The sequence below is a fragment of the Excalfactoria chinensis genome, chromosome 25 (assembly GCF_039878825.1).
Source record: "Excalfactoria chinensis isolate bCotChi1 chromosome 25, bCotChi1.hap2, whole genome shotgun sequence".
Lineage (NCBI taxonomy): Eukaryota > Metazoa > Chordata > Aves > Galliformes > Phasianidae > Excalfactoria > Excalfactoria chinensis.
In genome coordinates, this window is record NC_092849.1 from 2,830,875 (window position 1) to 2,845,531 (window position 14,657).

The window sequence follows — 14,657 nt, forward strand, 5'->3', positions numbered from 1 at the left end:
GTGTGAGAGATAGGAATTCAGTATTGAACAGGACACACACACGACAGTTTCAGATGTTCAAGAGCAAGCAAGAAACAAACAAACAAACAAAAGAAAAAAAGTCAAAGCAAAACATCCAACTTGCTCAAGCTCTTCTCATTACTGGTATCACAACAGCAACAACATTCCCTCTGCTTGCTCTTACACCCTCCTCCTCCCCCTCCAAGCCTAGCTTGCTACTCTTGCATGGGAAAACATCACAGCAGCTTCTCTGCCCATGGGGAATCTCTATGAACCATTTCTTTTACCCCAGTTGACATCTAAGCTGCAGGATTCTGTCCCTGCTACAGGATATGTAACGTAATTCCAAGTACTCTCAATGGAAAGGATGGTTCAGAGTTATACATCTTGAAAATTAGTTGCTGTTTTAAGAGCATCTTTTGAGCTTCCAACCACTTCAGGGAGAGTTGAGCTTTGTATTAATTGGTGCTTTGGCACTGAAGGGAAGATGCTCTTCATTATTCAGGGTAGCCTATCTTGGCCCAGCTTTGGTAGAAATCTTCTCTGACTTCCAGCCGGAGCAGAGTTTCTAATGTCTGAGAACATTTCCTAATGAGCATCAGTCTTTGGAAGCTAGCATTAGATGCAGAGCAGGTGTACAGCACACTCATGCTGTAAACGAAAATGGTAGTTAGGGAAGTCAATAAAGTTCTACCAAACTGAAAAACATAATCAGACAAAAGGAGCTCTGTAATACGTTTCCAAACCTAAGCTAGCATACCAAAAGCTGGTAAAGCCTTTTGAAGGCTTGACTGCACAGAGAAGATCCATCCGACTGGCCGTACTGCAAAACGTTTCCCTACTCAACAGAATCATTTATTCTGGGGAAAACAGTGCTGCTATTCCTTGCTTTCAACCTGACTCAATGCTACAGCTGATTGCAAAGATCACATTAATGTGATATACAGGAATGCTTTAAAAGGATGATCTTTCCAGTCTGCGTCCTAAGGACTAAGAAAGCTCTTCAAAGGAGGTGGGTACCATCTACCAGGCTTTCCACACTCAGTTCCCACAAGCACCTTTGAAAATCACCAATCAGAAATGAAAAACTCGCTTTCAGCAGGAGTCTCAGGGGTTATAAATGACTGTTATCACTTCCCTCTCATGCCAAGTTCACTTTCTCCTTCCACTGGCTTGAACAGGAAGCAAAAAGCTCAGAGAATAAGAGTTTGCATTGTACTTTAGGCACAGAGGTATTGGTAATGGTGTGCAGACTGGTAGGAATTACTTCACGGGACCTGAAGGTGCTTGTGAGCCTATGAGCTCTTTCTGGCCATGCAATCTTTTCAGATATAAAGAACCTAGAGACACTTCAGGGCCAATACACATCAGAGAAAGGCTGAGCTCTCTAAATACTGCAGTGTTAATACCTTTACAGTTTGTCATTTGCATTATTTCATGCTGAAACATCACTGCCCCAGAATTTATGCTTGCTGTTTCTGGTTTTTTCTTTCCCTTTTTCACACCCAAATCCTGGCTTACCTTGTGAATTTTTGGATATCAACACTGGAATTGGGTCAAACTCATCTTCTGTCACTTTTTCAGAGCCCTCAGGAGCATCAAAGCCTGCTATCAGGTTAGTATCTTCTGCAGCGTAAAGGAGAAACAGAGGTATAGAAGCAAAGATAGCAGAGAAAGCTGGTTAGAATTGCCAAAAAGTGTTAGAGTATCTTAATGTTCTCAGAGACAGGGTTTAGAAGCAGGAGTTTCATTTAAAACGTGAAATAAAGTTGGTAAGTTTTTGGTAAAGAAGGTAAGAAGTAAAAGAGCCAATTAAATATGAAAGTAGAAAGGAGAAAGAACCCAAAACTTGAACCAAAAGGCAAGGCAAGTCATGAGAACTAAAACCAAGTTCAGCCAGTTCAAAGGCTCAACAGCTGGCACAGGTCAGTGCTGTGGTGATCATCATCCTGTGGCCATCAGACATAGCTTGGTAGAGTGATGTGGCTCTCCAGTTACCAGCTCTCATGCACAGGGAGAAGACAAGGGCTGGGAAAGGACACAGAAGGAATTCCAGTCATCTACCCAAGGCATGATGATCCCTGAACTTTCAGCCACAGGGATAAAACAGATTCAATATAAAAGTCAGATTTCCAAGGAGTCTAAGATGTAACCAAACACCCAGAGAGGCTTTAAAGGCACCTAGAGAAGTTTTGTCACATAATTCCAGTCATTTTAAGCCACCCCAACAGGAATAAGACAGTTGGTAAGAGGCTTTCAGGCACTGATCTGCATTATCAAGCAATCACAGACCTTCAGGGACTTCCACACTCAAACCACATCACTACTAGCTTCTTCAGACACCTATAATACCTTCCACAGTCTGTTTCTCAGCTACTACCTAAAGTACTTCTGAAAGCACAGTGAGGACATGGCACAGAGTCAATGGCTTCCAAGGAAAAGGAACATTGCTAGGAGACCATGAACAAAAGATCTCTACCAAAAGCTGACAAACACTCTATCAAGGTTTGGGTGATGCAAGGAGCCATTTGTAGAAGTATTCTTTCCTCTAGAGGATCAGATTCAGGAAAAGAATACAGATTTTACAGCAGATTAGGTTGTGAAGGGTCAAAGACATTTCATCTTAGCAGAAGTCTCTTAATTTGTTTTCTCATCAAGTCACACCAACAACGTTTTGGCTTTGTTGCATTCCAGACGTGGAGTAATAACCGCTCGAAATACATTTCAAGCCATTTACTCAAAATAAAGTGGCGTGGAAGTGTATTATAGCAATGAGCAATTAGAGCAACCACTTGTTTAAACCCAAAAGCTCTATGAGAAACACGATCTAATTCTGAAGTGTCATCAAGTGTAAAAATTGATTACAGAGTTTATACAGCGATTCCTCAGAGGAGGGATCGTTTTCTGTTGCTATAGGGATACTTACCAAATGAACTAAGTAAAACCCACAGCCAAGGGGCACCCACGGTTAGCATTCAAGCTCTAGCCCTGTCTTCTCAAGGCAAAAGATAGAACAGAAGTCCTGGTCCTGCTCCCAATATTCACTCCAAGCACAGCTTCTGAGTCTGCTGACATTTGCCATTGCCCTCAAGGGACACACGAACTGCTTTTAACCCATGAGTGTGCCAGAACAGAGCAGGAAGAATTGACCATGCACGTCACACCAGCTGAGATATCTTCGAACTATTCCAGTGCCATTGATGCAGCTACACCACAGAGAGGGCCCAAATTACAGCTGGATGTTCTGCAGCCTGGATGAAAAGTCATCTGAATGAAGATGACTTCCCAGGGCTGGGACAGGGAACAGAACTCAGACCACAGCACAGCACCTCAATAACTCCCCTATAAGCCCAAATAATCAGCCATGTAAAAGCTGAGCTGCAGCTCTTAGGAATCATCACACACCACCTCCTCCTCCTCCACACTCTGCTATTTTGCGTCAGTGTACATTTTTCAGCTGGATATTGTATTAAGACTCTCACTCATGTTCTCTGTGACACTGCAGACTGGAGAGCCTCCTCCTGATAACCCCTGAAAAAGCAACCAGCCTCCAGATCTGAAGCTCAGTCACATGCTACAGACATAAGCAATGACAAACAAGACATTCAGTTGGTTTCAGAAACCTCCGACATCAAAATAGATCCTTATCAGGCTCGCTTGCAGCATCGAGGCATTAGATCACATGTGCAACTGGCAAAATGAGAGTGTACTCACTCACAAACCTGAAGAAGGGTTGCACACAAAAGCCTACCTGCTCTATAAACTCAGTGTTACTTTGTCTTGTAAAACATACCACCACTCTGTATTTATGCTCAGGCTGAACACTTCAATCTCTACAATCCCCTTAGTACTTCCATGAGCATTACAAGTTTCACCGGCTTGGGAAGAAAACAAAACAATGGCATGGAAAAAAAAGCACCATCAAAACAGGGGTCATAGCCTCTGCTTGCACAAACTGCTATCAGCTTCTCACTTCACAGTGAGGTGAGGATTAGAGGCAAAAGGAACAGTTTACCTTTGTGAGGTTGAGCCGTGAAAGCCACAGGAGCAAACTCATCCAAGAGGTCAGCAGCAGGGTTAGAAAGCAGAGAACAGTCAAGCAGAGAGTCTTCCCCAGTGAGAGAGTCTGAATCCAGGTTAGCATCCCAAAGCAGCCAGGTAGAACGAGACACAGACAGTGTTAAGTTCATGTTGGCACATTCCTATTCCCATCTGTTTAATGTACAACGCACTGAAGCAAATCCAGCACAGACCCTTTTTTGTAATGGAAAACATTTCTTACTGCTCTGTGCTCAGGGCAGAGGGATTCTCCACACCTTTAGCAACACACAGCAGATTCTCTGGTGCTACCTGTTCCCTGAAGCAGAGTATTTGATAATAAAATCCCATACAAGCGATGCTCCAGGTTTTAAAGCCACATCATCAGGACAATGCTTTGAGATGGTGGACTGAAGTAATACTGTACCATTCAAACCTTAAAGAACCATGCAGCAGCCACTTAGAAAACATACAAGCAAGAGCAATTTACACTGGTGGGAAAAGCAGCGAGAAGAGACTCTCCAGTCCACACAGGCAGTGCTTCCTGATTCACCATAGCACTGTTCCACAGCCCACCCCCAGTGCAGTGCAGCCACAGCCCCTCCTGCCTCACCCACCTGTCCTGTTGGAAGCAACCGACTCAGTCTGGGACATGAGGCATTGGGGCAGTGGAGCCTCAAGGCCGGGTATGAGGCTTTCAACAGCTACATCAGGTTTTCCTTTCCAAACGTGTGAAATACCAGAGCAGAGAAGAAGCCAGAGGTTAGTTTGCAAGGCACCATATCAGTAAGAACCAAGAAGACAGATGTCCATTCAAAGCAACCAGAGACAAGGAATCCTGGCTTGGACCCAAAGCCACGAGCAGCTGACTGCAAACAACTGCAGCCTGCAATTATTCCTCTGTAATGCATTCAGCAAGTTGGTCACTCTGCAACACTCAAACCTTCAAGCTGCTTTGCAATCTGCCACATCCAGGCTCGTGGCAGCCCAGGACATTTACTCTCACAATATACCCCAAAACAAAGGCAACACAGGCCTTGCCAAGGGCTGATGCAGGGCAATCTGGGTGCCCACTCAGACAGCCCTTTACAGAAACTGAAGGGTTTCTGCTGCTTCTTCACCCACTGATGACCACTCCTCTACCCGAGCTCAGTAACTTCCTACCATTGCATTTCACCAACATCAGCGGCTGTTTTCAGAGCCCAGGAGAATAAACACGTTATCATGCAGGACAAGGCATGCTGTGGCAGACAGAGGGGAGGAGGGGGTACCCTGCATTGCTTTCTTTTGTTTATTTTTTACCATTCACAGCATCTGATGTGCTACCAAAAGGGTCAGCGAGAGGCAGGATATCAGGGAGCAGAAGCGCAGTCTCAGGAGATTTGAGTCCCTCAATCAGTTTTTCTGGGTTAAGCAGGAAAAGGAAAAAGGAAGGCAGAAAAAAAAGCAAAAGAAAAGAAAATAAGACATTAATCAAGTGCTCAATTCAGTGGCTCATCACATCAGCCTCAGAAAAGCAACTGGATGATTTTGTGTGCAAGAAACACAAAATCTGCACGGAGAACATCTTTCCATTAAGGACAGAGAAACCCAGAAAGCAGAAGACATCCTTACCCACGTAATATGTAATATATCCTCACCACTGTATTGTGACTTAAATGACCCACCGAAAACTGAACACAAAACCTACTCTCATCCTCGTATACTAAGGAGCTCTGTTTTGTTATAATGGGAAGAAACAGAAGGAGCGATCAGAAGTCAGAGCTAGGTCTATAGCTTTAATTAATTTAGTACAGACTAGAATACTTGTGTCCTCCAGGGCTCATGGGAAGCTAGAAAACATACAGTGCCAGGCATCAGAACCTTCCCCTTGGGGTACAAAGCTCTTTAGCTGCCAATTATTTGAGCTATCAGGCTTCAAACCAGGTGTGACTCAACTGTATGACTCCTGTGGTTTCCATTATCCTTTGCATGGGGAAATTGAGACTGCCTGTGTAAAAAGTTAACCTGAGTCGTTCATCTGGGGGTCGATTGGTTTTTCCAAGCAAACCAACCAGGTTTTCAATATTGAGCTTCATTATTTCACTTTTTTTTGCTTTTAAACAGACTACTGATAAAACTTGCTGCACGTGGACAAATCTGGTGATTCCAATGCATTTAACACAACATCAGAACAAGCAATGGCATATCACAGCCACAGCCTTTACAACATTTTTACACCTGCAGTTTATGATCTGAGTTCAGAGGCTAGCTCCATTTATTATCCAAAGAAAACGTGCTTATAACTGCACAAAAGAATAGGCTCTGGAATACTGCTATATAAAAGACTTATCACACTTAGAAAGCCAAAGAAAAGCTTAAGTTGCACTGTAATGTACATAGTAATGGTATCAATCTTTTTTACTGCCCCATATAAATAATAAAATAGCCTCCTGGCTTGAGAACTACTTATTCAAAGCAGGATAAATTCTGCTCCCTGTAAAAAACTTGACAAGTCAATGCATTAAAGCAACTGGAGGAGGAAGAAGAAACTCTAAAAAGGGACCTGAGAGGCAGCTGTTGTATCAGCAAAGGCTTGAAGGTCAATGAAAGGCAAACCCCAGTGGGAGCAGCAGCCTTAAATGTACTTGAAACCTCCCATCTCTGGGAGGAATGCTTTCATTTTCCTTTAAAGGGAGGCTTTGCAGAAGGAACAGCCACAGAGGCATCACTGACGGCTTCTCACCTCCACACTAAGGGACTTCCCATGGATCAGCACAGAGGCTGGAGCAGGGGTTTGGCAACAGAAAGAGGTGGGGTAAAAGAGCTCTCAGGAACTGACTGCAGCACGCTGGGAATAGACAGCACAGGAGAGAAACAAGGGGACAAAAGGACAGGAAACATGCTCAGCTCCTTTATCCAAAAGGGAAGTTTTGGACGAACAAGGCCTGTCTGCAAATGCCCAGCTCTTCAAGGACTGGCATCAACACACATCTTCCAAACCACACACACAGTACCTGGAATTGCTCCTTTCCATGATTCCGTTTCCAAGTGTTTTGCTCTTTCAAGTCTCCCTCTTTCCCCCTTACCTTTCCAAACAGCTTTGTCCTTTCCCAATACAGCATATTTTCCACTTAACACAGTGAAACTCTCTCTCGGGCAGGTACTAGGAAGCTACATCTTTTAGTACATTGAACTTAGAAGAATAAACCTTTAATTCTACTCCCACCCTGGGCTCAGCTGACCTTAAGCAAAGCTTTAGGATGGCAGCAGCTCTTTATCTTACTTCGTTGCTTGTTTCATGCTTGTTTCCTCTGCTGTTGGTTCTAATCTGTCAGTGCTGTTGCAGGCAGTCACCACAGCTCTTAGTGTGTGATTCAAAGGAATTTTATCCCTCAAGTGAGGCTGAGAAGCTCACAAAAACAAAAAGGCATCAGGATAGTGGGAAGGGAGATACCAAAAAGTAACAATAAAAATCAGGTTCTCTCTCTGTTTCAAGGTTTAGCAGTTCATTTCCCCGGTTTCATACTTTCTAGCACCTTGTACCAAAGCCAAAGAATAGAAAAGTCACTGAGTGGTGGGAAAATAATGTTTAACAAGAACAAATAGCGATGGACCAGAAAAATCTATAGCTCTATATTAGCTAGCAGGAATACTTCCTGTATAGTAAAGTCTGGTCTGTTCAGCACAACATGCTTCTTTCAAAGCACACATGTACTAAACAGTTCTCAGAATGCACAGCAGACATCCCTAAGCCCAAGAACACTATGTACATTTGCAGTGACAAATAAATGCATTTCTTAAACCCCTATTCCACCACAGCCCCAATGATGACAGCAAGAACTCGAGGAGGGTGTGCTCTGCATAATGGGCTGTTTCCCTCTGCATGAATGTTAGGCAGATGCTGTTTAACTACATGAAGCTCTCGAGAGGAGCTAGGCTCTTTCGTGACATGGAACAGCATTTAGTTTCCTGCAGCCAAAGGAATTATCCAGCACAGGTTTAATTTTTCATTTCAAAGAGAAAAGCTGCTTCACCTCCCAGTGAAGTCATGGTTGAGAAGGAGTAAAGCCAGAACTAATATGGATGTGTATGAAATACAGCTGTGCAAGAAGGAAAAAATGGGGATTAGCCATCTCCCATACAAGCACACCAGCTCCAAGTCATGCAAACCCAAAGCTACTATCAAAAGCAGAACAGATTCCATCAATAAAACTGTACATGATGTTTCATAGGAAGGATGAATGCTACAGACTTGGGTGCAGGCTTCTTTAGACCTTCTCCTAACTGCCACCCCCTCAACAAAGAACTTCCATTGGAGTAAGAACAAGAGGTGCCAGTTTATTGTGACTCTCAGGATGAATCTCTTCCATGCTGCAGTTTCAGGATCCATTGCAATTAATTTTATGTGTAACACGACAAAGCACATTCTGCACCAATCACCATGCTGTTAAATTCAGTGTTTTCTATTAGAGGGCCTCTTTTTTCCTATTATAGTCAAAACAGACAAAACACGCTGCAGAAAAAGCAAAGCAAAAGTAGAGCCTACAACTGGGTGCTCTCAGAGGGATCCCCCCCCAAAATAGCTTCCTTAGGGATGAACACAAAAGCTTTCCCCTCTGATTTACATATAAGAAGGATGCAATGGCATACAGCATCAGTAGAATTAATTCAGGATTTATATCATGGGGCAAGAAAGCAAGAGATCAGACTCCACATGTAAATGAAGGAGCACAGCTTTGGACAGTCCTGTAAGAACACATTGACCTTTTTCCTCAGATTGCTTCCTTTCCAAAACATGCATTGTTTTAATTTCTGCAAGTTTACAATCAATTTGCACTTTGCATCTGCAACGTCACCACTGCCAAAGTTGGCATGCTGCATTTCTTCTTAGCAATACACCTGTTAAGCAACAAAGTATATGCAGAAAGCACTTGTGGATTAAGAAGAGTGATGTAAAAAGTAATCAAAAGATAAGGGAGGGAAATGAGGCTTCAGTTAGAGAAGGCTATTAAGGACAAAGCCTCCTGAGAGGCTTGCAAGTTAAAATGGCAACAGGCTGCCAAAGCCTGCCACGCTTTGGTAAAGCACCAAGCAATCAAGATGCAACATCTCAAAGCCAAGGTGCCCACCAGCCAGGCATCGCACACAGGACGGGCTTTACTCACTCGTGTACTGCAGAGGAATAGCAAAAAGAAAGAGAATTCAATAGAGCACACAGCAGAGTTCTTTTCTTCGGACGTCAACTGAGAAAGAAAAGACAAGGGTGTGAAAATCCCACCAAGTCAATGTGCTGTGAGTGGGAGAACAAACTACTAAGGAAAGTATGGATTAGTTGCTCAGGAAGATTTGTGGCCAGTGATTAATCAAGTGTTAAGGGAAGCCTTGCACACTATACAGCCAGAAAGGACTCTGGCTAATCAAGAGAAGGCACTGGGATAGTTTTCCTAATAGAGCTCCTGCCACATTGAATTGTTTCTTGTATAGTACAAATAGAAGAGATAAATATATGTGTATTTAAAGCAGATCACTTGCTATTAGGTATATGTAAATGGTCGTGTAAATATGCAAAGAATGGCCAGTTTGAAAAAGAAAGGGGTGGGAGAGAAAAAAAAGCTTCATGTGCAAAGACAGTGTTTTTGGTAGATGAGGCCTCAGGAAGCCCCACTGCCTTGTAATGCACGAAGCAGCGTGGTGCAGCCAGCAGTGTGGGTGGGTTTGTGCTCTATCCAGGGCTCTTTCTTAGCTCTCACCCTCAGTTCTGCTTCTCAGCAGCTGCTCCTTGTTCACCCTGCCAAGGACCCACACCCACCTCCCCAGCTCTGCTTCTGCAAAGACAATCAGCCAGGGCTGCAGCACAGGGTACCAGGGAACCCTCAGCTGGGACCAGAGAGGAACACACACCCCAAACATCCCTCAAATCATTGGAAGGGGATATTATTGACAACACATCCAAGGGCATTTCACTGGATATATTAACATACTAAAGGCATGAAAATCTGGATTTGGGACCATCCACTTCTAGAACAATCTAGAAGCTTCCCAACTCTTCAATTTCAGGTTTCCAGAATTCCTGGCACAAAACTCTGCCTTTCGTGCTCCTTTAGCTAAACACGCACTGATGGATGTTAAGCAGACACATGTAGCAGAAAAATTACCCTTCCAATCAAATACCCCTTAGTGACTGATCACCAAGCGAAGCCTGCAATAAGCTTGTTAACAACTTGGCTCACTTCCCTATACATGCACACAGGAAAGTGTTTTCAGCGTGAATATTTCATTTTTCCCCTTGCTTTAACAGATGTTTTTCCATACTCTTATAACAACCCGCTTGCCAGCTCCTCCTACTGGTCACAGTTCCATTAGGAATCGCAGCCATTACACAATGGAGAAGGAGGAATATACTGATGACCCTTCTACTTTCATTTGATTACTGCCCAATGCTCCTAATTCTGGGATTTAAACCAATTTAGGCTGCTTGGGGATGGATCCTATGGCTATTTAAGCACCACTGCCTCAGGACAGGAAAGCCTTCTCCACAAAATGAAGGCAGCTTAGTAACCTGCAGTTGGAGATGCTATTACTCAGTGATACAGGTCAGCCCCAGCTCTGCAACCCAAAGGGCACACTTAGAGGAAAGCCATCCACGTGCACAACAGCACACCCCAGTCCTTTCTCCTTGCTGTGGGGCTATGCTGCACAAGGCATACGGCACAATGCAACGCAGGCACAGTACAATAAAGGTCACGGATTAAAAACTGGAGTCTAAAACCAGGACTTGTATTTAATTTTAAGCCTTTCTGCTAAATCCACAAAGCAAAGCTAACACCTATCAGCTTTGAAAGGCTAAGGATGAATCCACAATTCTGGTTCTCGAGATCATTCAGGAAATTGCAGCCTCATCAAATTTTATGTTCAAAAACACGAGGACATCTGAGTTTTACATATTCTTACAGCAACGTGCAGGGAGTCAACAAAACCAGACCTGCTGCCTGCCCCTGCTCCATACTTTGCACCCTCGGAAGCAGAACGACAGAACACAAGCAAAGAAGGTTTAGCACCTGCCTGTAAAGATATGCAGCCAGTCTGGGGCAGATTTATGGGAGGAGCAACCTGGTACCACAAACTGCAGACAAAACTGCTCCCGTTACCTGCACCCAAGGGCAGGGGTGAAAGGCAATTTTCTTTGCAGCAGCTTCTGCACACTACAAATAATTTCAGAGCTCTTGCAGATAAGGTTCTGCCTGCTGCTTTGTACGGCTGTGCTCTATCAAGATGCAACTGGCAATAAAGGAAAGCAACCACCTTGGTATGTAGCTGTTGAGCATGCAGGCAGTGAAGCAAATAGGCAGTGAATCAGCCTAGGCTGATAGGCTTCACATTAGGAAAACCAGCATTTCCATCAGCTTTAGGGGGAAAAAAAATAAATATTTATTGAGAATCAGCACAGAACCTTCTATAGGCTCATTCAAATTAATGCTGGGCAGGTCAGATCCTAATGAGTGCTCATATAGGGGAAAAAGATACCTTTACAAATACACTGATTCTCATCAGTCGAACTTCCTGTGGTGCAAAGCTCAAGCTGAGAACAAGGGTGAGAGCTGGAACAAGCCCTCATTCTCTGGAGCTAACTGACATGAAGGAACCTGTCACACACATTCACCAAAGGGCTTAGAGGAAACTCCATGATAAGAACAATGTCATCTTCCAAACCCCACTGATTCGCAATTAAGCTCTTACATAATTTTGTGCTAAAAAGTGTTGGCTGCTGCAGTCAGAAATATGCACACAGGAAAGACTTTCAAGTAGTACTGCAAAGCAAATGGAAATAGCTACCAACTGTGCTAGAAAATTTTGCCAAATCTGAAAAGGTTACATGTTAACTTGTGCTTCACATGAAGCAAGCAACTGCAGTAAGACTCTGGAAGGCAAAGAAACACCCATTCTTACATAAAATAATGATTAAGAATGATGAAAACTAAAATTTTCAATGTTAGAAGCCAATTTGAAAACACCTTCAGTAAGCACAGGCAATTACCCAATGATTTATTCATTTTTGGCTTTGAATACTGAACCTTTAAAAGACACCAATGCTAATGATATTAGAAACAGCCTGATAGCCCTGGGGGCTCTTGTGCTGAGCTCTGCTCACACCACTACGTGGATATTCACTGTCAGAATTCCATACATCACCACTACCACAGAGTTCAGTAGAACTTGCTGGTGCTCAGCACTACAAACAAAGGGCCAGGATTGCAGGCGTGCCTAGAAATAGAGCTCTAAGGTTAAGATTACAAAGCTAATGACAGTCCCCCCAATTCATAAACCCAGTTCTGGTTACCTGATGTGTCGGATAATGGGAGAGGAATGAAAGGATCAGGCACAGTCAGAAGAGGAGGGCTAGCATCCAGACTCAGAATGTCTTTCATTTTTTCAGCTGTTAGCCACGATCAGAAAAGGCAGAGTGAGACAGAGAGAAAAGTGGAAAACATCAAGCAATGTTCAGTCCTACGACACAGCTCAACGTTACAGGGTCCAAGCTATGGCCTGGCAATACACACATGCACACTAAGAACAAGTTTATGTTGCTACAGTACAAAGAAAGGTATTACCACAGAGATCTCCGAAGAGCTCAACCCAGAGGTCTCAAAATATTGCTGGAAAGGGAAGTACTATTATCTCACTTTACAGCAGCAAAGAAGGTGAAATGCCTTGACAAAGGACACACAGCAGGACAGCCCTCATGGCAGGCCTCTCTGTCTGAAAGAAGAGACTCTGCAGCAGGCTTATGTTTAAGAGGAAAAACAAAGACAAAGGCTAGAAGCAACCATCTCAGTGACCGTGCTCAGAGAACTTCCAAACTTTAAAGACAACTCCTTAAAGAAATGTTTCAGGGTCCAAAAAGCCCAGAACATGAAGATGCTTCTCAGGCTTTGCAGAAAACACTTTACAGATGAATCCAGAACTGCTGCTGCTCAACATCACACAACAAAGTCTAATGAAATCAATTGTTCACAGGACACACAAACATGTAATGCACTCTTGTGTCGTGGATTTCAACTCCTTACCTAAGAGTCCACACTACCAAGCTGTAATAAGCTCTGCTAAACCTCTCCATCATAAATCCATGTACTCTTATTTCCATTTGTCTGTTCCCTCCCCTTAAAGAATCCTTCAAGGATTCTTCAGTCTCAGGTCAACAGCTGGTCTGCTTCAGTAAGGAAACATCAAACAGTTGCATCTTCCACTGCATGGCTGCATGCGACACAGGAGAGGATAACTTGCACTGCTGCTGTAAGCAGTTTGCCAATACTGTGCCTTACAGGTCATTCCTGCATTCAGTGAGAACTTCTGAAGACAAAGAACTAGAAACATGCTACAAACCTTTAAAGATTTTTCCTTGCTCACTCCAGTCTCTGTTATTCTCTTCCATTCTGTGGCACAGACATTAGTCCTGCTCCACACAGTCTAACAACAGCTGGCAAGAGGAATCCTCCAGCACGTGTAGTCAGTCCAAGTTTTACACATTTTACTCCTAACAATGAAGCTATGTGGAGTCTCAACATATAAGCAGCTTCCTTGTGAACTTCACGGGTTGCCTAAGTTTCTTACCTCATGAAAAGCTTCACCTCTGCCTACAGATGTTGTAATTGATATGTTTTACCTTCCTTTTAAAGAAGCTATAAAAAAGAACTGCTGCTTTCTCACAGCACTGTGCAGGACATATCTGGACTCACCCGATCCAGCAGTGAAGGAAGATGAGCCACCAAACGCATCAGCCTGGGGTGCAGATGAAGCTGGTTGGAAACCTGGAATCAAGTTCTCTGTGGAACTGCCCATCTTTTCTGGAGCTTTCCCTGAAATACCAGACACAGAATTAGGGGAAAAACTTCTATTCTGAAGGTAGTTTATTCATCTATATTTCTAGGATACTACATTAGTGAGCGACTTAAAAAGACTTTCCTGCAAACCACAACTTGCTGATGAAGTTGAGCTTATAGCGTAGCTTCTACAGTCAACTGAACAGGGCCACATTAAGAGCAGTTAGTACCTATCCCTGGGAGAATCGTGCTCAGCAAAGATGACCAGGACTAGGAAGGGAAACTGGAAGAATTAAGTTCTTACAGCACAGCAGGTCGTGATTACATGGAAATGCTCCAGCAGCATCTGACAAAGCATCACTCCATATCACTTTTCATTTCAAGATCAGGCTGGTACTAAAGTACCTCCATGAACCTACCATCACCCAGCTTCGCAAAGTCCTTGTTCAGCAGCTCCTCAGCTGTGAGTTTGGAGAAGTTATCATCATCAAATGGATTCCACGTAGAGACATCCGGAGGATTATAGACGTTCTGCTGTGAGGTCCTTGGGGAACCCGAGGGCGTAGTGGAAGCTGATCTGGATGTGATCATTCCAAGCAAACAATATTCATTAATAATCCACCTGAAATTCTCTGGCCAGCACAACGAGTTGCACACTACTGCACTATAATTACAATTTTTACTTCAAACACTCAGTGCAAGGTATTTTACTTGCACACCCAAAACGTTAGGACGAGCTGGTCTTATCTACTCATAACCTGCCTGAGTATCTTCATGTCAAGAGCTAAAACCATAAAAGTCATTAGCAGCTGCTCCTGC

General features: G+C 43.6%; 1 protein-coding gene across 5 annotated transcripts in view; it reads right to left on the reverse strand.

Moving 5' to 3' along the window:
• Positions 1-14,657, reverse strand: part of AAK1 (AP2 associated kinase 1) — a 50,835-nt gene that overhangs the window by 9,630 nt on the left and 26,548 nt on the right. Inside the window, exons 14-21 of one of the 5 annotated variants that reach the window (XM_072357256.1) lie at positions 14,258-14,415; positions 13,755-13,874; positions 12,359-12,454; positions 5,341-5,442; positions 4,656-4,757; positions 4,016-4,126; positions 1,522-1,626; positions 1-651 (exon numbers count right to left, since the gene is read on the reverse strand). In XM_072357256.1, coding sequence (XP_072213357.1) covers positions 647-651; positions 1,522-1,626; positions 4,016-4,126; positions 4,656-4,757; positions 5,341-5,442; positions 12,359-12,454; positions 13,755-13,874; positions 14,258-14,415 — 799 coding nt within the window. In that variant the 3' untranslated portion in view covers positions 1-646. The remainder of the gene's footprint in view (positions 652-1,521; positions 1,627-4,015; positions 4,127-4,655; positions 4,758-5,340; positions 5,443-12,358; positions 12,455-13,754; positions 13,875-14,257; positions 14,416-14,657) is intronic. The other 4 variants (XM_072357254.1, XM_072357258.1, XM_072357257.1 and 1 more) reach the window with 4 other exon arrangements.